The 27,516-nt window shown below is 52.4% G+C and overlaps 13 protein-coding genes across 13 annotated transcripts; 5 read left to right on the top strand and 8 right to left on the bottom strand.

Moving 5' to 3' along the window:
• Positions 1 to 62: 62 nt before the first annotated feature.
• Positions 63 to 1,816, bottom strand: P153DRAFT_385007 (uncharacterized protein; the record flags this gene model as incomplete). The annotated part of the gene is made up of 4 exons (XM_033670388.1): positions 63 to 710; positions 764 to 881; positions 932 to 1,404; positions 1,451 to 1,816. The coding sequence occupies 4 exons, from the start codon at positions 1,814 to 1,816 to the stop codon at positions 63 to 65; spliced, it is 1,605 nt and encodes a 534-aa protein (XP_033524162.1).
• Positions 1,817 to 2,411: 595 nt separating this feature from the next.
• P153DRAFT_289769 (uncharacterized protein) lies at positions 2,412 to 3,263 on the bottom strand (the record flags this gene model as incomplete). Its single annotated transcript, XM_033663670.1, has 2 exons — positions 2,412 to 2,471; positions 2,526 to 3,263. 2 exons carry the CDS (start codon positions 3,261 to 3,263, stop codon positions 2,412 to 2,414), a joined length of 798 nt encoding a protein of 265 aa, XP_033524163.1.
• Positions 3,264 to 3,983: 720 nt separating this feature from the next.
• Positions 3,984 to 4,313, top strand: P153DRAFT_273341 (uncharacterized protein; the record flags this gene model as incomplete). Its single annotated transcript, XM_033662922.1, has 1 exon — positions 3,984 to 4,313. A coding segment is annotated over one exon (330 nt), but the record flags the coding sequence as incomplete, so codon positions are not given.
• A 3,846-nt stretch (positions 4,314 to 8,159) lies between these two features.
• On the bottom strand, positions 8,160 to 10,333 carry P153DRAFT_314995 (cytochrome P450 52A12). Its single transcript, XM_033664937.1, has 2 exons — positions 9,754 to 10,333; positions 8,160 to 9,677 (listed from the first exon to the last, which is right to left on the bottom strand). The coding sequence occupies exons 1-2, from the start codon at positions 10,162 to 10,164 to the stop codon at positions 8,472 to 8,474; spliced, it is 1,617 nt and encodes a 538-aa protein (XP_033524165.1). The 5' UTR covers positions 10,165 to 10,333; the 3' UTR covers positions 8,160 to 8,471.
• An 801-nt stretch (positions 10,334 to 11,134) lies between these two features.
• P153DRAFT_356466 (uncharacterized protein) lies at positions 11,135 to 11,725 on the top strand (the record flags this gene model as incomplete). The annotated part of the gene is made up of 2 exons (XM_033666650.1): positions 11,135 to 11,303; positions 11,373 to 11,725. The coding sequence occupies 2 exons, from the start codon at positions 11,135 to 11,137 to the stop codon at positions 11,723 to 11,725; spliced, it is 522 nt and encodes a 173-aa protein (XP_033524166.1).
• Positions 11,726 to 13,206: 1,481 nt separating this feature from the next.
• P153DRAFT_289438 (uncharacterized protein) lies at positions 13,207 to 13,746 on the top strand (the record flags this gene model as incomplete). The annotated part of the gene is made up of 1 exon (XM_033663656.1): positions 13,207 to 13,746. The coding sequence occupies one exon, from the start codon at positions 13,207 to 13,209 to the stop codon at positions 13,744 to 13,746; it is 540 nt and encodes a 179-aa protein (XP_033524167.1).
• A 996-nt stretch (positions 13,747 to 14,742) lies between these two features.
• On the top strand, positions 14,743 to 16,227 carry P153DRAFT_375428 (Adenylosuccinate synthetase; the record flags this gene model as incomplete). Its single annotated transcript, XM_033669586.1, has 5 exons — positions 14,743 to 15,121; positions 15,177 to 15,197; positions 15,251 to 15,414; positions 15,469 to 15,719; positions 15,774 to 16,227. 5 exons carry the CDS (start codon positions 14,743 to 14,745, stop codon positions 16,225 to 16,227), a joined length of 1,269 nt encoding a protein of 422 aa, XP_033524168.1.
• A 295-nt stretch (positions 16,228 to 16,522) lies between these two features.
• On the bottom strand, positions 16,523 to 17,257 carry P153DRAFT_356469 (uncharacterized protein; the record flags this gene model as incomplete). Its single annotated transcript, XM_033666651.1, has 1 exon — positions 16,523 to 17,257. The coding sequence occupies one exon, from the start codon at positions 17,255 to 17,257 to the stop codon at positions 16,523 to 16,525; it is 735 nt and encodes a 244-aa protein (XP_033524169.1).
• A 375-nt stretch (positions 17,258 to 17,632) lies between these two features.
• P153DRAFT_224131 (uncharacterized protein) lies at positions 17,633 to 18,116 on the bottom strand. Its single transcript, XM_033662648.1, has one exon. The coding sequence runs from the start codon at positions 17,961 to 17,963 to the stop codon at positions 17,658 to 17,660; it is 306 nt and encodes a 101-aa protein (XP_033524170.1). The 5' UTR covers positions 17,964 to 18,116; the 3' UTR covers positions 17,633 to 17,657.
• P153DRAFT_366293 (glutamate decarboxylase-like protein 1) lies at positions 17,829 to 19,799 on the bottom strand. Its single transcript, XM_033668021.1, has 3 exons — positions 19,301 to 19,799; positions 19,188 to 19,232; positions 17,829 to 19,135 (listed from the first exon to the last, which is right to left on the bottom strand). The coding sequence occupies exons 1-3, from the start codon at positions 19,370 to 19,372 to the stop codon at positions 17,987 to 17,989; spliced, it is 1,266 nt and encodes a 421-aa protein (XP_033524171.1). The 5' UTR covers positions 19,373 to 19,799; the 3' UTR covers positions 17,829 to 17,986.
• Positions 19,800 to 20,080: 281 nt separating this feature from the next.
• On the bottom strand, positions 20,081 to 22,236 carry P153DRAFT_356471 (ARM repeat-containing protein; the record flags this gene model as incomplete). Its single annotated transcript, XM_033666652.1, has 2 exons — positions 20,081 to 21,752; positions 21,803 to 22,236. 2 exons carry the CDS (start codon positions 22,234 to 22,236, stop codon positions 20,081 to 20,083), a joined length of 2,106 nt encoding a protein of 701 aa, XP_033524172.1.
• A 327-nt stretch (positions 22,237 to 22,563) lies between these two features.
• P153DRAFT_366295 (uncharacterized protein) lies at positions 22,564 to 25,443 on the top strand. The gene is made up of 5 exons (XM_033668022.1): positions 22,564 to 23,822; positions 23,879 to 24,013; positions 24,067 to 24,335; positions 24,397 to 24,638; positions 24,693 to 25,443. The coding sequence occupies exons 1-5, from the start codon at positions 22,601 to 22,603 to the stop codon at positions 25,339 to 25,341; spliced, it is 2,517 nt and encodes an 838-aa protein (XP_033524173.1). The 5' UTR covers positions 22,564 to 22,600; the 3' UTR covers positions 25,342 to 25,443.
• A 990-nt stretch (positions 25,444 to 26,433) lies between these two features.
• P153DRAFT_289690 (uncharacterized protein) lies at positions 26,434 to 26,951 on the bottom strand (the record flags this gene model as incomplete). The annotated part of the gene is made up of 2 exons (XM_033663666.1): positions 26,434 to 26,502; positions 26,814 to 26,951. 2 exons carry the CDS (start codon positions 26,949 to 26,951, stop codon positions 26,434 to 26,436), a joined length of 207 nt encoding a protein of 68 aa, XP_033524174.1.
• Positions 26,952 to 27,516: the final 565 nt, after the last annotated feature.

Genomic DNA, 27,516 nt, shown 5'->3' on the forward strand with positions numbered 1-27,516 from the left:
AAGTGGCCTAGTGTAACGCCATGACAACAACCCCCCCCTTCGATACCTCCCGCAATGCTCCCTCAAACCCCACGTCCCCTCGAGATGCCCAGCCCCTGGACGTTCTTTTCCCGCTCGCTGACACTGCTCCGACGACCCGCGATACCAGACACGCTTTCGCTGCGCGAGCTGTCCATGCTCGCGCGCATACTGCTCGAGCTGCTCCTCCGCCGTGCGCGTCGTGCATCGTCAGGGTCATGAGGATGCAAGCCACTCACCCTTGCAAAGACATTAAGAACATCGGTAAGACTGATAACGCCGCTGAGTCTGCCAGATAGATTCGCGCCTGTAATTGCCGACGCGGAAATCGCAGGTGCCACGGCTCCCGTGCTCGCGAGGTGAGTGGGTGCGATCGAATTGACTGGTATTGGAGCGCCCGAAACTTGTGGTGGCAGAGGTGTGATTGGCGATGGTGGGACAAAGGTAGCGGGCGTGATGGCGGGAGTGGACGGGCCTGAGGATGAAGGAGATGGTTCGTCAACGACCCACATGCGGTGGGAGCGGGTTGCTACTAGTTTTGCTACCGTGTGGGCCAGCGTGCTGAAGGGGTTGACGTGGAAAACGGGGAAGGAATCTTGACCATCGTCCACGCCGCGTTCAGAGAGGATGACTGTTATGAAGTGGATGCAGGACGAGCGGAGGAGAGGCAGAGATGTGGATTTGGTGAGGAGCTGCAAAATGGTTAGTTGTTGGGGTTTCAGAAACAGAGTCAGAGGAGCCATACTCGGACATCGATGTGCGAAATGTTGCCAATAACGTTGTTCGATGCGTCGAGAACTGGCAAGGATGAAACGCCCTCGTTGTTCATGAGCTCCAGAGCAGCTGCTAGAGGCGCATCACCGCTAAACATTCAGTCAGACTTCTCCTTTCCATAAGTGTTCTAATCACTCACTTGATAGCCAAGACGCTCTTCGATCCAATGTCCAAATCTTTGATCAGCTGCGGGTACAGCTGGTCAACCGCTGGGAAGCTCTGCCGATTCTCCCAGAAGAACCGAACCAACGTCAACTGAGTAAGAACACCAATGACGTCTGTTGTGTCCTCCTTTGTAACCAGCACCCTATGAACACCACTGCCAAATACTTCGATAGCTTTGGTCAGGTCGGCGGTCTCTGGGAGGGTGATAAGTGGCTCCTTTTTCATGCCAACTTCTTTCACGTCTCTGAGCGGGATCGGCTTTCCCTCTCTCCCCTTCTTGGCGAGCTCGTCAAAGGAGGCTATGTCTTCTTGATCAGGGTGCGCGAGGCCGACTACGAGGAGGAGGTATGCGTTCAAGTCGCTGTAGTCGAATGTTCCCGTGACATGGTTGGAGTCTGGGTTCTCGCGGAGGAGTACGACGTTGGGGGCGCCGTGCCTGACCAACAACTATGCATGTCAACCCAGTTCGTCTGGTGTATCAAAGGAAGCTTACACTCGTGGCATCCTCAACGGTGGTGTCGTATTCGGCAAAGCGCACCAAACTTGGATCCACAATCTCGCCCAGTCTGATCGTTTTCCAGTCACGTCCATGAAACTGCGGATCGCCCGCTTTTGTCGGCGGGTTGTTAAGCAGATCTTGCAGTGCTTGCTGCGAGAGAGACGGCTTGCGCGATGCGCGCGGCGAAGGAGGCGCCCCGCGCATGTGCTCGGCAAAGCTGGAGCGGTGGGGGCTTGGGCTGGAGCTCATCTTGAGACTAGGCGGCTTCGAGCGGCCGACCGATGCCACGGAGTTGCTGAGTGACTGCAGTGGAGGCGGCGATGTGTGGTCATCCATCTTGGTGTTTATGGGTTCCGCCATCGCGTGGAAGGCGCGGCCGTGAGGTGCGGGGTGCGAGTAAGGAGATGCCTTGCTTGCGACTGTCTGTAACGCGACCGAGTGTATAGTTGAATGAAGAGTACCAAATTTCGTATAGCGATCTGAGGTCAGTCAAGAGAGCAGTGTTGTCGCGCCCAACTTGAGCTTGTAGCGAAGGCGGGGAGCTCGTCTGTGCCCAGGAATGTCCCCTCCCACCACAGACTGCAGATCTGATTCGCTGTCAAGAGGGCCCAGCCCGATCAGCTACATCATACAGAGTAAGGATGAGGGGCTAATTACGCAGGGCAAACGGCACGGTATGCGCGGGGCACAATGACTTTCTGGACTGCAACGCGTAAACATTCACTTAGTGCCCCATTGACATCATCGCCCCAGACGTTGCAGCCAATGCACGCCTATCGCTTAAAAAGTAGATCTAGTTGTTAGATAAGCGTCCGCTCCTGATACCGTTCTCTCGTGACCCATGGATATTCTTGCCAATGTCCAAATCCATTCTATACCAAGACTCATCCATCTACATCATAGCTAGTACCCGTTCTGTGTGTTTCTGCCTTCCATCACGCTTGATGAAGACGGCTCAGAACCCGTAACGAACAGTAATCTTGGCGCTCTCCACAATGCATTGCCATCCTGGCCACTAGCATAATGTCAGTAAAACAACCACAGGAAACAAGACAGGGGATTTGCGTACCTTCGCCCTAGCCCACACCAAGATTGCATCCCCTTCTTTGAGCTCATCCAAGAACCTCTCGCCCGTACCAGCTCCCTCGTCTCCCTGATTTCCATCCACACTCCAGACGACGCGATAGTCCGCTCGTCCAGCCGCGACACGGTTGCCCTGTAAGTACCATGCGAAATCACCTTCATCATCCTGTGGGCCCTGCAGAGCAGTTTCCGGCCGCTTGACGAAGCTCCAACCTTGGTCTGAGATGGTGTTTTGATAGTCTTGAGGACTTGAACGTTGATTATCAGGAAAGCTAAAACCACGTGCATCGCCTGAGACGTTGCGAAGTATAGAGACCTCAACCCAAGACGATGTTGAGTAGGATCCTGTAGTGTTTTCAGACGTCCATCCCTGGTCCCGGCTTACCAAGTCGAACTCGATAGATTTAATCTTAGGTTTCTCGTCTCTGCTCTGAAGGTCGTCCACAGTTGGATTGTTGAAGATGCTCGCGTTGAGACAGAGCGTTGCGCTGGCCGACTGACCGCCCCGGGCAGCCGCAGTAATACGTGCATTCGGGGTAGTCTTGAATTCGTGAGTCGGCCAATATTGGGCGAGGTCGAGAATACTCAACACGAGCTCTGTAGGTAGTTGCAGGGTCTTGAGTAGCGCTCGGACAGTGCGAACGTCCTGGTAGGTAGGGGTTGTGAAAGGTTCCGATTCGATAGGTTTAGATTGGCCGAAAAACCAGCCTAATACGCTCTCCATAGTTGAGTCTTCGTAGTTGAGTTAGAGGTGAGGTTGTAGTGTGTATAGAAGGTCTGGAGTGCAGTCTTGTAGCTGTGAAGCGACGGGAATCTGGGGGAAATGACGTCGATCGAACTGCGCTAGTGTGCATCTCTAAGTCGTGGCCCCCTACTCGTCCGCTTGTTCTCAGGTTACAACCCAAACATAATGATGACACTTCAGGTAGTTGCTATTCAAATCAAAGACATGAAGCACGAGTGTTGCTTTCCTGCGAGTGGGCGCTGTATAAATAGGAGGTTGACGCGATTTGCATCAAAACAACACCTTGAATGGTGTTTCCTGACGAGATAATCCAACAAAAGTGGAGCCTTGTAAGGCTGGGCTGACAGTCAGGAATGAAAGAGTTCGTTTGGATGTAACGTACTCGATAATATTTCGGTAGGCTGAATTCCCAGGCAGCTTTCTCCAAGTGGAGGCGCAGCTATACAGCCGTCCGCCTCCAATCATACAGGACAACCAGCGAACAGTATGATGACCCCCGCTTCCAGTTGGGCTTAGATAAAGCTCAGCCTCCTAGAGTTAGACGCCAGCAAACTCTCTTATACCCTCAAAACTTCACTTTTGGCTTCTTTCACGATACGACACACTCAACCCTACGAGGGCGACCCTTCCATCCCCGCAGTCGAATAAATTGGAGAACCACGAGGGTCAAGAAAGATTAGCTTGCTTGCATCTCCAAAAATGTGCTTTTACGACCAATACCGGTTCGCGTGTGGCGACTGGAAGTGGGGACATTTCCAGCAACAATGCAGAAAAAGATCCGGTCCTGGGGAAACGTGTGGCATGAAACTGATCATGCAGATCTTGCCTACTGGTAGAAATTGCAAACTGTGTGAAAAGATTGCTACAAAGATGCGACGTCGAGCCGCCGAAGTCGACAGAATAGACCGATGGCAAATGGAAGGACACAAGTTTCGAGCTTCTATCAACAAGTCGATGGAAATGATAAGAGGTCTGGATTCAGAGATCTATGAGCTTAGTTGTGAGCGTAACCGTAGACTTCATCCAATTGGACTACAACCTGAAAAGACTCGCCAGTCGACCTTGGATGATGGGAAAGGTTTTGATGATATGGAATCGACACGTCAAGAAGCACTGGAAGACAGAGATGAAGACGATGAAAATGACCCATATTGGCTCGAAGAAGGGAACGAGGGGGAATGGAGTAACAAAGCTAACATCACGGTGGAGATGATACAATCGTTGCTCAAGAAACTCCCTCACTACGATACAGTGCACTCGGACTCGGGCTACCGCAGTGGTCCCGGAACCGATACGGAGTCGATATGCTATTCGAACTCAAGTAGAAGCTCTCTCGGCCTCTCACACGACATAACGCAAGAATCTATTGCCTTCTTTGGGAACACCCTTATTGAGCGGTCTGGTGCTCGACATTGGGCAGAATTTGCTCTGGCTCATCATGGTTTGGAGGAAATCGAGAAACGATTGAATACGATCTTGAAAGAGTACACAGTCAAAATGGTACTTGTAGTATCAAGTTTTGGGGAACTTGACAATCCATCTGAATTTGGAGGATTCCAAGCTACAGTACAGACCCAAAGAATACTTGCTGGTGCGACTCGATTTGTACGTCGTCACAGAATCCAAATCGCTCGATGTTTCTGTAGCAGCATGTCTTTTGTATCTGCCAGTGCAAATTCGTTAGAAGTTCATCTACGAACATGCAGCGAACCCCTCTCTCTCTCCGAACGTCTCGATCTTTCGGCCAGGACTGCATCGCTGGACAGGGATCCCACCGAGATCGGTTACAACGAGCAAATGGATGAAGAATTCATGGAAGATGGTGACACAGACGACATGTCCTCCGACCTTAAGCAGATCCGGGATCAGCTAGTGTCAAGCGATGCGTTCCACCTTTTGGCGTCAGATGTGCGGCACAAACTATACCAGGACGACCAGCTCGAAATGAAGAGCATTGAAACAATCCTGAGTGAAGACACATTATACCGACTGCAGTCCGGGGTATATGAAGCCGACTTCACTGTACGTTGGTCAGTTGGAGAGTTCATGCGATCTCAGTATGGTGAAAACATCCCACGAATTGGCTCTGTTGTTGTCATCACTGGATCTGCTTTATATGCGCAAGCTACGACATGTGCTGAATATATTACGACGATATGGCCTAAGTCTGGACCATTATTTCTCAGGCTTCTGAACACTATCTCGCCTGAGGTGTTCACAACATCAGGGTCTCAGAAAGGATCTGTCGCAGCTTCAGATGACCACGGCTCATCCATCAGAGCTGATTTGTACGAATCCAAAATTTCGGTTGCCGGCCTCGCAACAGAGGAAAACTCACTGGTGGAATTGGCGCAGCAACTTGCTTGGCTAGGTTCCGCATTGAGAACATCGCCTTTCAGCGAGCAGTTGGCTTACTTCAAGCCTCTGTTCCTTCGAAAAGGGCTGCATTCTTTTGAGATTATGTTCAAGCATGTACGTATCCATGCCACAGAAACAGCTTGCTGGCTGCCTCTGTTCTGCGGAGCTGCCATTGCGACTGGCTTCCCGATACCCGAGCGCGGAGATGAGATAGGCTTGGAGTTACCATTGGACCTTCTAGCCGGACTCGCAGGTGTTCGTCATGCGGTGGAGTACGAGGGTGGAGTTGTTATGAAAGGCTTCTCTCACATGTTTGTTCCGGTTCGAAAGACTGCCGACCGAGTGCAATGGCATGCTATCTCCAGCCAGGACTCTGGAAAAAGGTTGTCCTATCGTGACGGCCTCTCACAATGTACCTCCCGTGCCACATCGGAAGAAGTCAGCCTACATGACCTTGCCTCCATGCGAGCTATTGTTGGATGGTGCTCTGTCGCTGAAACACGATTAGGGTCAGACTCAGCCAACTACGAGAATATTGATTACTCCAAGGCTGAAGAAACCGATTCAGACCCAACATGTACTGGAGGTTCTTTGGGATTCCAGCAGTTTGGAGTGGCAGCATTGGACTTCCGATTTGGTCTAAAGGATGGGAAATTCCATTTCCAGCGAAACGGCCCCTGTCAAAAGATCATCCAGGTCGCAGAAAACACACCTGTAGTATTATATGACACTGGAGAGATGCGGTCATGGCTTGTGCCAGCTTCCAATGTCATGCTACACATGGTTCAACATCGCCATCGGTTGAATCCTTTCAAAGTGAACGGGATGCGTGTTACGCTTGATACGAACGTTCCAGCAGGTGCTTCTGCTGGAGATGTCCTACTGAAGAACAGGCCACAGCATCTTTTAGATGACGAATATACATTCAAGGACGAAATCCTCAACATTTGGTCAATTCTGGAAGCCCTTCTTGATCAGAACATAACCAGACGGCAAAGCGCAGCAGGCGCCTCCATCAAAGGCACGATACGGGAAACCTTACATGGGTTTGAGTTTAAGGCAGTGGTTCTTGAACGTTCGCCTTACAGGTTGAAGAAGACACGGATCAACAAGACCAATGGAGGTTGGCCACAGCTTGTGCAGGATATAGATGCATTGGTACTGTTTGCAGATGGCTTTGAAGATATCATCGTACCCGCAAAAGAAAGTGGTTTGAGTCTTTGTCGGGGATGGCAAAGAGTACCGCAGGCTCAAGACTATCTAGCCACGAGCACCAGGATGTTGCAACAACTGTTCGACGAGGCTGGGAGTCGTCTGGATCGCAAATTTCTCACGTTGAAAAGCAAACTTCAATGGCACCAAGGCGACTCGATGTTATTCGATGCATGCCAGAACTTGAGTCAATGCAGATGCGTCCGCTTGCAACAACTCTTTCCTAAGTCAACGTTCGGCAGCATTGAACCGCCTGGAGATATTGTCGATGAAGGTGCCGTCATTTTTGGACGTTCCGACCTAGGTTTCCGATCGAAGACCTCCAGTGAAGCGGTCGAATTGTCCAGAATTTACAGTCAGCCAAATGTTCCTCTTACAGCAAGTATCGATCGTGAGATCCATGAGGATTCGGAAATAGACAGTTCTATGCCCTTGAGTACGAGTACATCAAACACGGAGGAAAGTTCTAATTCTGAAAGTCATATGTCTCACTTGAATCTGGTCACCCAGAACGCGGCTCTGGGGGCACATAGCCCGGGAGTGGACAGCGAATCAAGTCCATATACGACGGTTCCACTTCGCTATCGACCTCAGGACCAGAGAATAACATGTGTCTCAATTGACAGATTGACGGGGAAAACTCAAGGACCAAGTAGCGAGATTTATGAGCTAAGCTGAGCTGTAAACTTAGGCGACATTCGCTACAGGCTGGCGCCCGTTGAGTCAGTCCTACTTGTTATGAACTCCGGGCCGCATTTTGGTACAAGTTGGACATATCCCTTCGTTCCGTAGAAGTGTGAATATGTCTTATTTATAACCATAGCAATAACAACATGGGTCTCAAACGAATCAGTTCAACCATAATGTCTGTAATGTTGCTTGATAGCCAGAGGCTTCAAGACCAAGATTTCAGTTGAAATTGTACAAGTTTTCAGTATTAGGTCATTAAGTCGAACTGTCAGTTTTGCCGTACACCTCGTTACATCGCTTCCATCAGCTGAAGCAGGGCGTTCAATGCTGTTCTATGAACTGCCGATTGGACGAATCTGGTCTCACCACGTCTTCTAGACCTGTATGGACCAATTGAAGCACCTATTGAGGATTAGCGTTTTCTTTCTGACACCACTTTGCAGTTCTTCTATCTGCTTACCAGATGACTAGCCTATGAGAGACCAGCCATTTCAACCAAGTCTTTTCCTATAAATCACGAATCTTGTCCCGCGGAACCAGTTACTTTCGCAAACTCACTCAAGGTGTTTTAAGAATAACTGCTGTAATGCCAGTCATAATCTCAACGCTCGTCATCTATGTGGTGACAACCTATGACTGACTGGAATGACAGAAAAACATGATCAGAGAGGACAGTTAGTTCAAAAGGGTATGACAAGAATCGTCAACAAGATGCTCTGGCAACTCTCAGCTGGAACTTGATACTCAAATTAGCCACCTGCAGCCAGCCACATGTTATAGCTGAACCATCTCGACCGCTCCAGACTTACAAGCCAGTCTTGATCCAACCAATTGATTTCTCGCCCTCGACATCACACAAAATGGAAGTTGGTCGAGCAGGGTACTTTCACATTGAATGGTCGTAACTTGGTTATGTGGCACGAAACCCTATTCCTTTGCCTCCTTCATTCTCACCTTCACTCCATCTGCCGGGCAACCAGTCAGTGTAACCCACATCCTCACGCGCCCCTGCCCACCCTGTTCTTCCTTCTCCCAACTATTGCCCACACCTTCTATCGCCTCAAATCTCTGGCACAGTCGAACAATCACATATCCAGCTTCGGTCAACGCGAATTGCTGTCCAATGCAGATTCGGGGACCGCCGTTGAATGGAAGATATTCCCACCCGGACTTCCTTCCATCCCATCGCTCAGGCTTGAACTCATCTGCATCAGGGCCCCAAAGGTCTTTACGTCTGTGCATAGCATACACGCTGTAGTCGACTTGCTGGCCTTTGCGGACGTATATGGGAGACGTACCGCTGGGTCCGCCACCGGTAGGGATTGTGGTGTCGCGAAGGGCTCGGCGTCCGTCGTATGGTACTACCGGATAGAGACGAAGAGTTTCGTTGATAACCCACTGAAGATGGTTGCAGCTCTTAAGTCTCGAGAAACTGATATCTTTAGGATGAGTGTAGGTGCCAAATTCCTCAAGAACGACGGCACGTAGCTTGGCGTACACATCAGGGCGTTGTGTGAAGACCATGAACGCGAAAGAGAGCAGCGAGGCGGTGGTATCGCGTCCGGCGAGGAGTATACTGAGCATTTGGTCGCGTAGCATGATGGGGTCGCGGCTCGATTCCACGACCGCGTCGAGGAAAACGTACTTGTCCTTCCCAGAGGATGTTTTCTGCATAGCCAGTTTCTCTTTGGAGAGCGCGAGTTGGACGTAGTGATCAATGAAGGTGTGGCAGCGATTGCAATGCTCTTTGAACTCCTTGTTATGCGCAAGCCAATACATGCTGTCCATACGAGCACCTTTAGCAATCGCTGCTTGAGCGCGGTCGAACGACACAGCGAACTCTTTCTCGCTAACAGCCATTGGAGCTTTGCTTGAGATGTAGCCTGGTTGGCTCGAAAGTTGGGAGTCGACACTATCGCCAAACAGAAATTCGGTCGCGGAATCGAGCGTCAAACGAAAAAACAAAGGCTGGATATCAACGATATTTGTCCAGCCCTCTTTGTTGACGGGCAAGACCTGCATAAGACTCTGCATGTGTAGCTCTTCCAACTCTAAATCACTGACTTGATCGCGTGCAAACTGGGGGCGGAGGAGTGCACGCGAGTGCTCCCATTCTTTCCCATCGGAGGAAAACTATCGTTGTAGTTAGTATGTGTCATATCTGGTCATCGAGTTTCATTGACGTCCTGTCACGCAGAATTAAACTTACAATTCCTCTTCCCAATAGTGCGCCAAAATTGCTGTTCCTGACATGTCCCATTCCGAAGTCCTTGAATTGCGTAGCAAGTACTGCCTGGATGTTCTTTGGTTCAATTGTGAAAAAACATGTTGAGCCCATGATCTTCTGTTCGATGGTTGTCGTAAGTCTTCCTTTCTCTGCACTGATTTCATCAATGCAGGATTTGAAATAGGCTGGCATGCGACATTCTTTGTCTGCCTTGAGAATCTTCGCTACATTCTGGAAGCCAACGGGATCAACACATTTGAGGCGATGCGGAGGTTCGCAGCCAAGTTGACGAGCTGCGTTGGCGTGGCGTCTCGAAGCAACGATTGAGGAAACAGCTTTGTAGATGACAAACGAGACAAAAGCCCAAAGAGCCAGAAGAAGGGAGGAGTGCATCTTGTCGAGAATTCTCTTTTCTCTGTAGGAGGGACAGAGGTACAAATGCCGTTTCGAGTCCCCATATATGCCCCACAGACTAGCGCCAACAGGCACAATTACTGAGCCGTGCTCTAATCAGCACTAGTATGATAATGCTTGTGCGACCAGGGTGCTTTCTGACAATGTGTTATCGGAGCACATCGTGGAGCTGAGACAGAGGTGGTTACAGAGCAGTACCACCCTACGATGGCTGCTAAAAACGCCTCTAGTACGCTCTCGACCATTCAAAGGAAAAGCGGCCTAGTACAGAAATACGCCTAGCCCACACTATGGCCTCGGAGGTCTCCCCACCGTCTATTTAAAAGCCTTCAGCCCCACAGATTGGTTAGCAGCCGTTGACCATAGTCAGCTCCAGCTTTCAAGAGGCGTAAGCACATGGTTTCTGGTGGTGTTGCCATTTCATGCCCTTGACAACATGTAGTAAGGAATGCGAGCGTGTGGACAGCGGCGTAGTTCCAGCATGTCACATATTCAACATGATAGGTGTGCTGGCACATGGCAGGCTGTTGACCAACAGCTATGCAGTCACTCGAATTTGGTCCATTGGGAATAGCGCTGCACTGAACGGGTGCGTACACCCCAAGTCAAATGCTAATAAGAATGTAGGATCCAACACTGAACCTCCCTTTCCTAGATTCCACAGACATGATGGTACTATCCAAGTCTGATCTCATAATTATGTACTGTTGCATTGTTTCCGTCCCCAAACTTCAATCACGCCTCGCTTCGCCTTACTGGGAATAACAGATAGCTACGCTAGAACGAACTAGTATTAGCCATTTCGAATTGCGTAGTATTCATAATTAGGCACTCACAAGATCCTCACAAATGACTCACCAAACGCCTAAAGTATGACAGACATGCAATAATACAGATACTACAAAGGCTTCGAGCTTTGCGCATCACACCCTGTACTGTAGAAAAAGACATGGACGCAGGCTGGGAAGAACTCGAGCGCATGGCGCAGGCTGCTGACGCCGCGGATGCACATCTTGCATCACACCATCCGACCAAAGACACAATCGAGCGGTGGAAAGATCTCTTCGGTTATTCTCACATGGAAGCCGTTCAACTCATTGGGAATCAGCGAGGTGATGGTACGTGACAGCCTAGTCAAGATCACCATTCTATGTTCCGAGAAGGCTCGCGTACTAAATCCCAAATAGTTACTCGAGAGCGCATCACTGACGAGCATTGGGAACTTATCAAAGACGATAAGCAAGCCATAGGATACGACCGCGAAGCATACGAACACAGCCTTCAACTCACCAAGGTTTTCAAGAGTCAGAGCGCCTCGATCCCCACGACTGGGGCAGATGGCGAATTGATGCTACTGTTTCGTCTCGGTGGCCTGCTTGACACGCCAGAGAAAGTGAAGGATATTACCGGCTTGGACGAGTTACCAATGGTCAAGGAAGGGACGAGTGAGATGGGGGTTGTCAAGTTCTGCGCCGTGGATAAGGAAGCCCAGAAGAAGTTGGAGGACTGGCTGACACAGCATGCCGTACTGCATAAGTGAATTCACTGAACTATCGGGATGTGCCGCCTGTACCGTCTATGCCCAGTCACGTTTCGAGGCTCCTATGTCATCCCAGCGATGCTGTTGTGAGACAACATAGAGGAGAACAAGTGTTTACAGAGAGCTTAAGGAAGAGAACCAAGAAGTGCTTATGCATCAACATTTGCTACTGTAAGTTGCGTTTCGTTGCGGGTATAATGTACACTCTCAGTTAGTCAAGAACTGAGGTGAAGCAAATCTTTCCAACAGCTAGACAGTTACACACGAACTTTTGTTTGGAGGTGGTACACTATAAGCGTTTATCGTATACACCTAGCCTGCATTGTTATAGCCTTTAATCCGGTAACTTGGTTGCGTTAGTTGCGAAGAGGGATTTAGCTTAACTCCCGGTATTTCGAACCGAGTGGAGAACGCTAAAATCTTAGCCTCTTAATCGGTATGTTTCCTCCGCAGCCGGGTATGGATTGTACGAATCTGGATCTGGGCTATTCCTCTTTCGGGTGCTCCGGTATTCCGCAAACCAATCTGAGGCGCGCTCCTTAACCTCGGTGCAGCTTTTACTTTCTCCCTCAACCCGAAACTCGTCTGCAATCGCGATCTATAGTATCATCAAGGCTGAATACATGTTCTCAACTCGATAACAGATGACAAACGAAAGGTAGCATAAAGCGTAGCTCCATCCTCACAGCCACTCGTGTGTGCCCAAAATAGAACTTACATAAATATCAGAATGCGTTCACGAAGACAAAAATACGTCTTGATGATCAAGCCAGCTTACTGTACGGCGTAGTTGTTGTTTGTGCGTACGGCGGGGTGCATGCTAAATCAGTCTGACGCCGATTGAGGGAGAGCTTCTAATGGCACGAAAAACGTCGCCAATCATCATCGTCGAGGACAAGAAGGACTAAGGCACGCAGACGTTACTCATCCGTGCCTCATGAAGAAACGATCCAACATGAAAACTAATAATAGTGGCATAGTGTCTGTCAGCAGGCCCTTTTCTCACACCTCACATGCGGCTGAGCTACGGCGATAATCGAGCTCTGCTATGTTTGTATCAGCAATTTTCGAAGTGTCCTCAGTGTAATTCTCGTCCCCTTGGGAACATCTCTTGGGCGTGAAGAAACTTGTTCTGGTTATATTCTACTATTTAGCTGGTCGTTTCTATAATCTTGATCCTCTCGTCTTCCTGGTGAGTTTGAGGCTGAGCTCATTCATATAGTGATGTGGCATTGCAAGCTGACCTAGATCAGCAGGCTATGTAGACAAACCAGCATTTGCTGACAACGAAGGTAGGCCACTTGTTTGGTATATATATCAAGTATATCTTGCTCGAAAGTACTCATCATTGCACCATCCACAACGATTGCAGTTACGAATCAACAGCCCCTCTTGGGTATCAGACACAGTCGATTATTTGTCACTCCAAGTATTCCCTCCCAACATCCAAATCAATCAATACAATCTCTCAATCAGTCACTATGGTTACCTTCACTTCCATAGCCATCGCCGCCACCACCCTTCTGGGCCTGACCACTGCTGCACCCAGCACCGTTCGCGGCACCGGTGTTACCCATCGCATCTTCGCCGGGAGTACAACAGCCGACCGTGGCCTCCACTTTGAGCCCGAGAACGTTGTTGCCGAGATCGGTGACATGATCGAAGTCCACTTCCTCCCTAAGAACCACACATTCGTACAATCTTCCTTCGACAAGCCATGCGAGCCTCTCGAAGGCGGTCAGGGCGTATTCTCTGGTTTCAACTTTTTCACTTCGGTCGGCGAGGCTCCTCATGTGTTCAACTTCATGGTGAAGGATAAGAATCCCATGTGGTACTACTGTTCCCAGGCCGTTGGCAACCACTGCCAGAACGGTATGACCGGAGTCATCAACCAGGACTTCAACTCTGATAAGACGCTTGCAGCGCACAAACAGAAGGCCAAGGAAACTGTTATTATACAGCCATCTGTCGACTCTTTACAGTCTCAGGGCGGCTGGATTCTACCCAATAAGCCTCTTTGAGCGTCGCAGATGAGGAAACGATAGAAATTGTTTAGCTTACTAGGATACATAGCGTTGGCGTTTTCTTATCCAAGCTTTGTTACATTCTCTCTGAGCATCATAGCTTCAATGACTACGTTGAATGCCCAGTCAATAGTTTCCTTCTGAACCTTCGGTTTATTTCAATCTGGATCATACTTGTTCTTCTACACTTCTCCACCAAATCGAGTAAAACATGCATCAGACTTTTAATATGTAATATGTGTCTCTCGGTCAGTCGAAACACCAAGAACCAAGGTGCAGAGAAATTTTGGTACAGCTAGATAGCTGCATCTAAGATCAGTGCAGGATTCTTGTAACTAAAGTCCTAGCCATACACCACCGCATGCAATTTTGTAAATTTTACTGGTGCGGCTTCACAGCTCTTGAGGACAACAGGGAAGGCAACTTGCTTGCCGCTTTTGCACTTGACAGAGAGCCTGTGAAAACCGGACTGCCTCTCGAGCGATTGGAATTGTGCTGTAAAAATATAGTTATTTGAATTTTAGACGCAAAAGAAATGTTCCAAGAGAAGAGAAACTTTGTATAGATACATGATCGGACGATGTTCTTCGAATGACTGTGCATCCGTATGGCGTCATTGGCCCATGCGTCCCAACGGGATTGCGAAAAATATGGCGGGGCATAGCGGGGCACCAAAGATCAGCTGAATGCCCATTGCCAGCATTCAGAGCAGTAAATTGCTTCAGAAGTCACATATACACCGTATGTGAGCGGTTGTATTGCTTACTGATCTTGGTGAGTAAGAAAGTGCGGTCTGAGTCACCCTCCAACACCTCCACGGAAACATCGCAACCTGTCCGACGCGCAAATCTTTTAATTGGACAACTAGCTAATGGACCCAAAGTTGCTCGACCTGTTCCGGTTCAAGTATCGTACAGTTCATGTCCGATTGAAATAGCCGTCAATCACCGCACCCGCCTACCTCTGTTCGTCGTCTCTCACCCTCTACGGAATATGTCCGTCACCGTTGTTCTCGGAGCCCAATGGGGCGATGAAGGCAAGGGCAAGCTCGCCGATATCCTGGCCCACGAGTCCCAAATCTGCTGCCGTGCCCAGGGCGGTAACAATGCGGGACACACCATCGTCGCGAACGGCGTCACCTACGACTTCCACATCCTACCGTCCGGTCTCGTCAACCCAAACTGCATCAATGTCATCGGAAGCGGCTGCGTAGTCCATGTGCCGAGCTTCTTCAAAGAGTTGGAGGCGCTGGACAAGCATGGATTGAACACGGAGGGCCGGATATACATTTCGGACAGGGCGCATGTCGTGTTCGATGTGCACCAGCTGGCAGATGGCCTGGAGGAGGTGGAGCTGGGTGGAGGCTTCATAGGTGGGGAACCTAGTTGGAACTGATGCGGGAGAAGTGCTGACACTCTACGGGACAGGCACCACGAGGAAGGGCATTGGTCAGTTATGCGGCTCTAAAATTTCACCAGGCTTAGAGACTAATGTGATACAGGCCCAACATACAGCAGCAAGATGACGCGCAGCGGCCTCCGAATGTGCGACCTCTTTGACGAAAAGATCTTCGAGCAGAAGTTCAGGAGAATGGCGTCAGGATATCAGAAGCGATTCGGCGACCTGTTGAAGTACGACCCTGAGGAGGAGATCGCAAAGTTCAAGGTAGGTCACTGATACGCAAAGTCATGGAGTGAAATAGCTCACACGTTCTATCAGGACTTGCGCGCAAAGCTCGCACCTTACGTTGTCGACCAAGTCCCACTTCTCGCATCTGCAAAAGAGAAGAACGCAAAGATCCTAGTAGAGGGTGCGAATGCTCTTATGCTCGACATCGACTACGGGACATACCCCTTCGTTACGTCGTCAAACACTGGCCTTGGTGGCGTCCTCACAGGACTCACCCTAGGCTGGCGATCTCTCAGGGAAGTCATTGGTGTCGTGAAAGCGTACACCACTCGTGTCGGATCGTAAGTGCTTCAAAACCGTACGGATTACAAGGCCAAATGTCTAACATACTTCAGCGGTCCTTTCCCTACCGAACAACTCAATGAGCTTGGTGATAAACTCCAATCAGTCGGCCACGAAGTCGGCGTCACAACAGGCCGCAAGCGCCGCTGCGGTTGGCTAGATCTTGTCGTAGTCAAGCACTCGCACGCTTGCAACGATTACACTGCCATCAACCTCACGAAACTTGACGTTTTGGATGACTTCGAAGAGCTCAAGGTCGCGACATCCTACTCTGTCAACGGTGAGGTACTTGAAGGCTTCCCGTCTAATCCTGATGTGTTGGCGCAAGTCGAGGTGCAGTACGAGACACTCCCGGGATGGAAGAAACCCACAACAGGCGCAAAGACCTACTACGATCTTCCGGTAAACGCGAGAAAGTACATTGATTACATTGAGAGCTTCGTGGGTGTCAAGGTCAAGTGGATTGGTGTGGGACCGGCACGTGACCACATGGTTACGAGACCATAGTTTTGCGGTGATTGATTTACTCTCGTCACTTCAATCTTCTGTGAAGCCTGATATGGTTGTCACATCAAAAGAGGTTGGGTGGCTATCATTTGAAAAGGATAAGCGTGGGATAGAAAGCTTTGAAAAAGAAATACGGTATAGAGCAGTACAACCTGTTTATCAATTGTCACTCATCAAAATAACAGAATTCGTCCGCTCGCTGAACCTTTCTAATATCTGTCTAAAACTACATTACAAAACCACGAGATCCCCGCATTCCATTATCGACCACCCATATCTAACCCCTTCCAATTCCTCATCTCTTCCTCGTCGCAGGAGCCCTCTTCTTCACAACCTTTTCCTCCTCGCGCACCTCAGCCTTCCTCTTCCTGTTCCGAATAGCAGTAGTAACATCCCTCTCCATCTGCTCCGCCTCCTCCTCCTGCCCATCCTCCACATCCCCCCGATCCCTCAAAAACTGAGCAAACGTAACCGCAACGCGCAGACTCTGCCCCACAAGACCAGCAATCTCCCGCCGCATAGTAGCAGGCGATACCCCATCCCCTACTTCCTGAGCGGGAGTTTTCTTTCCCGACTTCTTAGCCGGCTTCTTCACCAGCTTCTCACCCTCGCTATCCTCATCCTCATCGTCGCTGAGATCCTCACCCTCAGGACCACCCCGCTTCTTCGCACGGCGCTTCGTCGTCTTTTTAACAGCCTTCTTCACGGGCCCCGCACCCGTCGTCGCGGCAGGTTTCCTAACCCTCTTCCCCCGCCCCAGATCCTCCGCCCGCTCACCCCCCGCCGCATCGTCCGGAAAGCCTTCCTCGTCGCTCTCGTAGTACCCGGGTGTTCGGGGCCGTTTTTTCGACGGCCCGGCTTCGATCTCCACGGCGGTGGCTACGCGCAGGTCGTGAGGGGTTGCGCGGATGGGTGCCGTGGGGGCGGGGGGGTGGAGTTGCGCGCCTAGGAGGGAGAGGTCGGTGGCGTTTATTTCGGTGAGGGTTGTTTCTGAGGGGGAGGAGGGGGGGGCGGGTTTGCGTGGTGCCATTGTATAGTGATGGGGGTTGGGATGTTTTGTTATGGGATGGGATGGGTGTGTTGGATGAGGAAATGTGGGAGAGATGGTGGGTTTATATGCGTGTTCTTGATGAGAGGGGGGTTTGCTGGTGGGAGTGTCTGGAAGATGCGTTGTGCTGGGGAAAACAAGGGGTGTGGACAAAGGCACGAATGGGTGAAGGAGAAGATTATGTCGAAGAACAAAGAAGATACAAGTACTGCAACACACAAGGGAAGAAAGACAGAAATGCGTTGTGAAGACAGTGCTGCGACGAAAACGGGTCGAAGAAAGAAGAGCGGCTGCAAAAAAAGAAAGAAGAGTGATATCTGTGCACTTGTTTAGGACCGAGTCGGTAGATATCAGACAGTGAACGAAGTACGAGAGCCATTCCTCATCTCAACTTGCGTGAACAAAAAGTGCAAAAAACATACAACAGCGGGAATTCCCTATCGGTCACCCATATAGGTACTAATCCGCCGGTACACTGCTTGAGTACAGCTGAGCGAACGGGAAGCTCTATATTCAGCGTCCTATGGTCGTATGTGGAATATTTGGCCGGATGGAAAGAATATAACACTGGATTGGAGGTAGAACTAGCGCTACTAGAGGGTGATGTGTCTGATATAGCGTCTATCGCCACCACCATGGCTCGCACTTCCCAAGTCATCTTCAATATATATCCGTCTAGACACCCCATCAAATCTACCCATTCTAACTAATCTAACCCACCACCTCCCCCGCCGTCTCCTCAAGCGCCCTCACCAACCCATCCAGCGTACCCCTCCTCGTACCCCCATTAACCACAACCCTAAAAAACTTACCCCTCTCCCCCGGCGCAAAATCAACCATAAACCCCCTACTAACAAGCCTCGTCGCAATATCCGCCGTCACCCTCCCATTCGCCTCTACATCCTCACCCAACACCCCTCCTTTAGCGTAGTAAAAACACACCTGCCAACACGGCAGCGGCTCCGGGCTAACGGTGACGAAATCCCCACTGCGCTTAAGCGCCGCGAGGAGGTACGCTGCACTCTCGTACCCGGCGGCGATGAGGGCGGAGAAGTATTGCGCGCCGTGGTATTTCAGGCTGAGGAAGAGTTTTAGCGAGTCGGCGCGGCGGCCACATTGGGGTGTTAGGTCTGCGAGGTCGTAGATGTCGGTTACGGATGTGGGGACGGCGGCGTCGTTGTTGTTGTGGAAAAGGTAGCCAGCGGGGAGTGTGAGGGCGCTGTGGAAAGAGCGCATGTCGCGGCCGAGTAGGAAGGAGCAAGTCATTGGTACGTCGAGCATTTTGTGGGGCGTGATGGCGATGCTGTCTGCTAGGTCTGCGCCGGCGAGGCGCGTGGAGCGGTATGTGGTGTTGAAGACTACGGGGCCGCCCCACGAGCCGTCGATGTGCAGCCAGAGGTTGTGTGCTTTGCAGATGGGGGATAGTGCGGCGAAGGGGTCGAAGGATCCGTGGACTGTGGTGCCTGCTGTGGCGTTTACGAAGAAGGGGGTTTCGCCGCGGGATTTGCTTTCTGTTATGAGTCTGTCGAGCTCCGAGGGTATCATTTGGCCGGCGGGGTTGACGGGGACGGAGATGACGTTTTTGCTCCCGAGGCCGAAGAGGTTGGCTGCTTTTTCGACGGAGTAGTGTCCGTGGGCGGATGTGAAGAGGGTGAATTTGTAAGAGCCATTGCCGTCGGTTTTTGTCTCTGGGTAGAGCGTGTTTCGCGCGATGACTATGGCGGTGCTGTTTGATGCTGAGCCGCCGGGTTGCGAGATACCGCCCGAGTGCGTGGGCGGGAAGTTGAAGAGGTTTGCGAGGTACTTGGTGGTGTGTTTTTCGACGAGAGTCAGTACAGGGGAGACCTGATACACATGCACCTGTCGAAATATCAGTATGAAATATCAGTCGCACAGGGAAGAAGCGTGGTACATTTGTGTTTAGCGTCGCGAGGACGAGCTCGCTGACCAGTCCAACCTACTACGCATTAGTTACCATTTTAAAATCCATTCCATCACCGACATGCACAGAGTCAAGCCACTCACCGCGTTCGTACTCGCATACAACTTGTCCATGAATCCCTGATCCCACGTGTTGACACTGTACTTGAATATCATCTCCACAAGCTGCACCAGACCCTCCTTCCCTCCCCCTTCTTCCCCAACACTCAAATCATCCCCCAGCAGGTTTTCAAGTTTCTTCGGCGGATGGTGCTCGACGAGGGTAGTACGGGGCCCTCCACCTTTGACTTGCAGGCCATGACCGGTGTGCTTCGTTGCTGCATCCTGATCCGCGGAGGCAATGAACGGCACGATCAGATCCTGGATCGCGTCCAGCAACTGCCAAGAAATCAGATGTGATGTAAATATATCGGCTGTGTGGGACGTTTGGTGGTGGTGGTGCTACTGCAGATATTGTCGGAAGGCTCGGAAGGTGTTCCCGAGCACGAGCAACACTTACGTCTTTGACTTCGTCTGCACGGTTGAGGGGTAGCTCAGCTGCGGGGCCGTTGGGCTTGGACATGACTGCAGTTTTCGATGAAAACGTTGTCAAAAACTCTGAATTGAGATCTAGAAATGGAACAAAACGAAGAAAAAGTTCGGGAGGAGAGAAGAAAATTACTTAGCATGAGCTCAGAGTAATGTTGTATTAAATGAAGTCATTTTTCCTCCCATGCGGCAAAGCTATGCACTAAAGGTATCTAAAAGATCGAATCAGAAATTGGCTCAAGGACCCACCCACGCCCGTTAGCACAGAAAACGCCTGCTGTCATGTTGCCTTGATGTAGCAAAACAAATTCTTACACACACAACCAATGCAAGTCTCTACGCGACAACGGCTGCCTTTCCCTTGTCCGCCTTTATGTCCTTCTTCGCTTGGGCTTCCTTTTTCTTCGCCTCGGCTGCTTTTGATGTAGCATGTTTTTGACGAGCGAGCTCGAGCGCAGTCATGTGTTTGCCCTTTTGTGGAGCATTTAACTTGCCATTGCTCTCGGGGAAAGACTGGAACCCATCGTTGCCAGCTGTGTGGCGTGACTGCTTGACCCAATCGGTACGTTTCCGCCTGTAAAGGTCCATATGCCAGTTTCGCCAGACTGCGCGACCGACAAACGATTCGCGCATTGCGTTCTCGTTCTCCGAAAGTTCCTCAGCGACACGCTCCCGTATAAAGGCTAGACCGTTTGTACCATCCCACACGGCATCAATGACGCGGGAGGCGGCAGGGTCAAGCGCAAGTTCGCCCACTTTGCCGTAGAACTGCATGATCATTTTCCGGCGGAAGATGACCGAGGCGTTGGGCGATGTTAACGCCGCCTGTAGTGTGCGCGATGCGGTAGGATCACGCGCCAGCTGGATCGAGACTTCTTGGGATAGCTTCGTCAGGGAGTCAAAGATCAGGTTACCCATGGGCCCTCCCACTGACATCATAGCCTGCGCCAATAAAGACCCGTGCACCTTCTCCGGAGAATGGTCTGATTTGCCGTTCACTTTCCCGTCTTCAGGCAGATCGTGGAGTTTGAGAATACGCGTGACTTCGAATCCGTTGGAGCCGGCATATGCAGTCTCTAGTTGGGCCTTGATGGGGGACATGTCAACTTCTCGAGCGGCGCACCTCTCGATGAGCGTCTTGATGATGGCGGTTCGGCTCCTCTCGACTAGGTTGGGAATCTGATCAACAATCTGGCGCATGGCATCTGCCAGATCATCCTTGCCCAGCCTCTGGAGAATCTTGCCAGCGACGTAGCCGGCGATCTCGTTGCGAGCCAGACTGCCTATTCGCTCTTTGAAGAATTCTCCGTAGATGGACTTGAACAGTTTGCCGGGAGCATTCTCGATGATGGTTTCCAGCAGTCGGGAGCCAATGGGGTCGTAGACAAGCCCGTTGATGAAAGAGGCGCTTGGTGTCCCTTCTGCGATGGGGTCGTCGGGTAGAAGTCTGTGGATGATTGACTTTTCGTCCTTTGCCCGTGACTTGCCAAAATGCGACAGCTCTAGCTTGAGGAGCAGTTGCAGCGTCGGGTTGCCGAGTTGGTGTGTGGACAGCGAGCGGAGGTAGTGCGGGTCGAGCCCCGACACGCTGTCGTTGATGGCCTTTTCGAGTGCGTCCAGGAACGCCTTTGGGACGGTTCGCTGCTCCAAGACCCTCTCTTGACCCTTGTCGGAGCCGGAGATGCCAACCTTTTCCTTCCTCTTGCTCTGCATGACCGACTTTGCGTTTTTCTCCAGCGGCGCTCCAGATAGGACGACCAGCAGCACGCGCAGCACGTGCGAGGCGAAGCGGTCCGTCATCAGGTAGCCGAGATAGCCCTCCAGCTCGTTCAGGGTGTAGATGAAGAGGTTTTCCATGGACACGATGACCTGGTCTGGATCAGACGACGAGGGCGGCGTCTGTATGAGGGCCGGGTTGGCGAGCTCCTGGGAGACGACGGGAGCGGCCTGTATGAAGAGGGCCTCGCAGCAGTGGGAAGCGAAGCGGTGCTGGACGAGGTGCAGGAAGCTGCGAGCAGTTAGCTTGGCATGTAAACGAGAGAGGATGCAGTGACGCACTGGCTGTTGAACTTCTGGAACAGGCCCTTGAGCTGCTCGGGCGTGGACAGCAGGATGAGGCGCTCCATCAGGCGCGAGCACGACTGGCTGTTGGCAATCTTGAGCTCCTTGCCGTCGGCCTCTTTCCACACGCTCTCGAGGAAGAGGTTGCGTTCCTCCGGGTCGGCGAAGCGGTTCAACTCGAGCATCTCGTCGGCGCGCTTGAAGTACTCCTGCTCGTCGTCGTCGAGCAGGCCGTAGTAGGGCATCTCGCCCGGGCGGGTGACGCCATCGACGGCCTCGTCTGGGAACTGCGGTGCCTCGTGGGCCGGGTCGACGTCGGCCTGCTTGAGGCGCTTGGAGACGTCGTCGACATCGTCGGCCTCGCGCTTGCGCTTCTTCTCCTCGCGCTTCTTCTCGTCGCGGCGGCCGCGCTTCTTCTGCTCCTTGGGCATGGTGGAAATAAAAAGTTTAAACGGCTCGGCTAAGCGAGTGCAGGGTGCGGATCGAACAACCGGGACCAGGACAGTGGCAGCGATATATATACGGCGCGGCAGAAGTCCGAGGCCCAGCTGGGTGCGCTGTCGAGTGGCTCTATGAAGCGTGTGCGTGTGCGACACGGCCGAGCCAATGCAGCAGGATGTTTTCACGGCCTGGCGGCTAGTGCTTGGAGAGGCAAAAAACGACTAGCAACCCCGGTCCGTGGCGTTAGATCGATCGGACGCCACCGATGCCTCGCCAGCCCAGCCCTGCTCTGCTCTGTGCCGGCGCGTCACCGTGCCCCTCGCACCACGCCTCTCGACGGCACTCGACGGCACCATGGCGACGCTCGACGACGGCCCCGCGCGCGTCCACGACTTCCTCGACGACAAGCTGCAGACGGCCGCCGACCTCGACGCCCTCGACGGCCTGCTGGCGACTGTGTCCGCCCAGCACGGCCTGCTCCAGCAGCAGCTGCACGCCGCCCAGCGCGACCTGGCCGCCGCCAAAGAGCACGCCCACGGCCACCACACCGCCCTGCGCACGCGCGCCGATGCCTTCCGTCGCGAGCAGGCCGACATGGACCGCCGTCTGCTGGTCATGACGGCCTCGGACGCCAGCGACGACGCCCTCCCACGCTTCGAAGCCGTGCTGGGCTCGCTGCAGCGCCTCGACGTGGCCGCCCAGTACGTCGACCTGCTGGCCCGCGTCGACGCCCTCCGCGCCCAGGCCCAGGCCCAGCTGCAGACGTCGCCCGAGGCCGCCCTGGGCTCCTACCAGCAGCTGCACGCCCTCTCGACTCGCCTGGCTGCCCTGCAGCACGACGCCGAGGGGGCCGCCCCGCAGCTGCTGCACCACGTCGCCAGTATCACCCACGCCCTGCGCACCACCATCCTCGACGCCTTCGCTGCCGACCTGGACGCCCTGCTCAAGAAGATCCACTGGCCCACCCCCACGGCCGCCGTCCCTCCCCAGCTGCGCGAAGAATGGGACGCCGCCGTCGTGAAGCTGCTGCGTCTGCAGATGCCCGAGCTCGAGGGCATGGCCTACGCCAGCGGGCCCGGCGACAAGGTCAAGCTCCCGCCCGTGCTGTTCCCGCTCGAGGTGCTCGTGCAGCCGCTGGAGATGCGCTTCCGCTACCACTTCGAAGGCGACAAGCCCACGAACCGCATCGACAGGCCCGAGTACTTCCTCTCGCACATCACCACCCTGCTCAACGACTACAGCGCCTTCGTGACGGACCACGTGCAGCCTATCCTGCTCAAACACTTCCGTGGCACCGACCTGGCCCTGAATCCCGTCTACATCGACGCCATGTCGGCCTTCATCACCGCCCTGCTGCCCATGCTCAGGAGCAAGATTGCCGTCCTGCTCCCCAAAGTGGCGCCACAGCCGCAGCTCTTCAGCCACCTCATGCACGAGATCTTGACTTTTGACACGACCATCAGGGAGAATTGGGGCTACGACGGCGGCTACGGGATCGACGGGTGGAAGGGGCTTGCATGGGAGTTTCTCGTCCAGGCTGATTGGTTCGGACAGTGGCTGCAGGTCGAAAAGGATTGTACGACATGCCACTATCCGAAAGCGATTTCTTTTCAGCAGCTGACATGCCAGCAGTTGCCCTGGCCCGCTATCACAGTATTGTTGAAGCCGATGATTTTGGTGATCTAGACTACGAGAGTGTCGATCCCAAGGCGACCAAGCCAACCAAGGGAGCGATCCGCGTCAACGATCTTCTCGAGACAGTAACGGGTGCGTTCGGTTACCCGAAACGCCGAAACTTTAAAAGCTGATCACCGATTTAGATCGATATCGACCCTTGACCTCGTTCAGCCAGAAGCTCACCTTTTTGATTGACATTCAGATTGCCATTTTCGACAAGCTCCATGAGCGGCTGCAGAGCAATGTCGAGGCCTACCTCACAATGACCACGTCGCTGGGTCGGGCCATGGGTGGGGTCACCAAAGAGGAACAGGAGAAGCTGCTTGGTGTCGAGGGGCTAGAGCGCATCTGCAAGACGTACGGCAGCGCGGACTTTCTCGAAAAGGCAATGCGAGACTGGAATGATGATGTGGTACGCCAATATTACCCACTTCTCAGTAGATCTGTGTGTGACACGTGCTAACATCGTGCAGTTCTTCTTGGACATCTGGGAGGGCCTGCAAGATCGTGCACGCCAAGCTAATAGCATCGGAACCATGACCGTTGCCGATGTAGCGGAACGGACGTCAAAGTCTGTTGGGGGCGACGGCGACGGCGGCGCTCTCTTCGACGAAACAGCCCTGTGGTATGCGCGCCTCCGTGACCGCAGCGAGAAGATCATCATCGACACACTGAACAACAATGTGCGGGAGGCGCTGTGGCCGTACCGCCAAATGTACGTATCCCGGACAGGACGTAACGGTTGAAGCGAATATTGACTCTACTGCAGCAACCCTTGGGCAACGCTCAGCGGATCCACCACCACCACGACAGCCACCAGCCTCTCCCCCACGGCGGAAATGGACTCCCTCCTGACTCATGCGACGAGTACCTTCGGCTTCTTGTCCCGCGCCCTGGCACCCGCGCCCCTGCGCCGCATCACCAGAGCCGTTCTCGCCACCATCTCCAGCATCCTGTGGGACGGCGTCCTCAACCGCTACCGCTTCTCCACTGCAGGCGCTGCCCAACTGCACACCGATCTCGCCGCCATCTGCCGTGTCGTCGACAAAGCAGTCGGGCCCGGCGTCGCTGAAGTCGGACTGCGCAAATGCCTCGAGGCCGCCCAGCTCGTCGGCCTGCCCGTCCACGCCGCCAAAGACCAGCAGCCTGCAAGCTCCTCCACGCCTGCCGAGGACGACACCGCAGACGCCTGGGATGATGCTTGGGATGCGGGCGACGACACGGCGCCCCTGCCGCTCGCACCGCAAAAAGAAATCACCACAGACGTTGACACTGACCTCGGCTTGTGGGAGGTGGAAAAGCGCCTCTTTGCGGATAATCATAGCGCCAGGCTTGTTCTGGACGATTTGGGCTTCGAGGTCTTGACTGAGACCGAGGCGCGCGCGCTGCTGAGGAGGCGCGTGGAATTGGCCGGCTAGATCGGATCATCTCGTTCACTCACTCTCTCACGCACGCATTGCGATCATCGTGATGTGATGTGTTGTGGTGTTGTGGTCCGAGGGTGGTGTGATCCCCCCCCCCCCCCCTCCTCCGTGTAACGTTATCGGTAGATCGTGCATATGCATGCAAGGCAACGCAATGCTTAGCTAGAGCTAGATAGATAGATATATCCGATCTTCGATCCGAATCCGAAGCCGAATCCTTACCATACTATAATATAACCCTGCTCTACAAAAATATACCCTGCTTCATGTACAAACTTTGTTTATCCCCCCCCCCCCTGGTCTTCCCGTCGCAGATCCCTTCTTTCCGCCCCTTGCTCGATATATCACGTTCCGTTGCGCTGGTATGGTGATATAGCTGAGATCTGGATATGGCCTTCCGTATCCGCGGAACAGGGGGGTTTTTGGGGGTTTTTGGGGTGGAGTGGAGTGACAGGTTGGGTTGGGTTGGGTTGGGGGGTGTTACACTACATGGGTTTCGAGATCTCGATCTCATCGCATCTCGATCCTACCCTATCGTATCGTATCGCGTTCCGAGGGGAGGGTGTTGGGTCGGACCATACCGTACGATATCGACGGGGATGGGGATGGAGATGCTGGGTTTGTTGACTGCGGGACGGGAAGAGATGGGTGGGTTTAGAGTGGAGTGGTGTGGTGGTGAGGCGATGATGAGGTGAGGTTAGGTGAGCTGGGAAGAAGGAGGGGGATTGTTTGTGTGTATGCCATGTATACAGCTGGTGTGATGGATTTCCACGCCCGGTATACAGGGGGAATGAATGATAACCTTTCAACGATTAGAAACGCGCATGTTCTCCTTCTCCTTCTTCTCCTTCTCCTTCTTCTCCTTCTCCTTGCTCTCATCTTCGTAATAGTAAACACAAGCATAAACATATATAAACCTCTCAAGTTGTGTTGTGTCGTAACTCATTTCATTTCAATTCATTGTTATGATAACCGTCATTCCTCATTTCTGTCCGTCTATCCGTCCGTTCGTAGACTGTGGTATCCTGTTCCTCCTCATTTCCTTTCCATCCCTTCCCTTTCTCATGTTCCTCATTCAATACCTTTCTAGTTCGAGAACTTAGAAGGCATCTTCTTCCCTGTCGCCTTCTCGAACATGTTTCGAGCGCCGTCCGTCTAGCGTAAGGTTAGCTCTGCATCACGTTTTGCGGGTTTGTGCGAGTGTGTGGGGAGGGAAGGGAAGGTAAGGTAAGGGGAAGGGAAGGAAAGTGATGTGATAGACGTGATGGCGAGCAAGAGCAAGAGCGAAACAGCAACGCGCAGAACCATGCAGAGTCTGGAACAAGGTATCTTATCGTTCGTCGTTTTGATGTACAAGTGAAAACCAGAGTGCCTTTTTTATGCCAGGAATATGCGATCAGGGTATTTTTCTCGAACAAGACAAGGGAAGAGAAAGAAAGGAAAAGAAAAGAAAAGAGAGAATTTACAATCTTCTCATTCGTAGCACGATTCTGCTGCGTATTCTGGCCCTTTGAACCTCCCCACTTCTTCTCCGCCCAGTCGAGCGCCTTGTCGAGGTAGTCCTCCTTCTGTCCACCAGCCTGGTTTTGGTACCCGTTGTTCATCTGGGACTGGTTGTTCATCTGGTTATAGTTGTTCATTTTCGCGTCGGTTTGGAGTTTGTTTGTATGTGTGAAGTGTGTATAAGTGGGTAAAATGTGTGTGGCGGGGTAGCAGGCACGATATATTTATCTCTATAAAGCTAGGGTACACATCGTCATGATGATCCACTTTTTATTCGGGACTTTCCTATCCTGGTCATTCTGCGACGCTTATCTATCATGTCTACCTCAAATACTACGAACCTCCTCTTTATTTCTCGCCGCATACTCACCTAGATATAAAGTAACCTTGGCTTCCGCGCACTTACCCGCGTGGCTCATCTTGGCTGCTCATCAGACCCCGGTTTACCTGGTTGATCCTGGAGTGGAGGAATATGACGTCATTTCTGCATCCCTGCTCGATCGCAGAACCCTGCCAAGATCGCGGTGGAGGCGAAAAGGCTTGACGTGGGTGGACGCGCGGTAGGGCCGACCCAGAAACCTGATTATCATCATCGATGATAGAAGAAGAAGGGTCGAGCGTCTTGAGTCAGTTGCGGTGTGAGTTTGTTAGAGTCTTTCGAGGCTG

This window comes from Dothidotthia symphoricarpi (assembly GCF_010015815.1).
Source record: "Dothidotthia symphoricarpi CBS 119687 unplaced genomic scaffold P153scaffold_9, whole genome shotgun sequence".
Lineage (NCBI taxonomy): Eukaryota > Fungi > Ascomycota > Dothideomycetes > Pleosporales > Dothidotthiaceae > Dothidotthia > Dothidotthia symphoricarpi.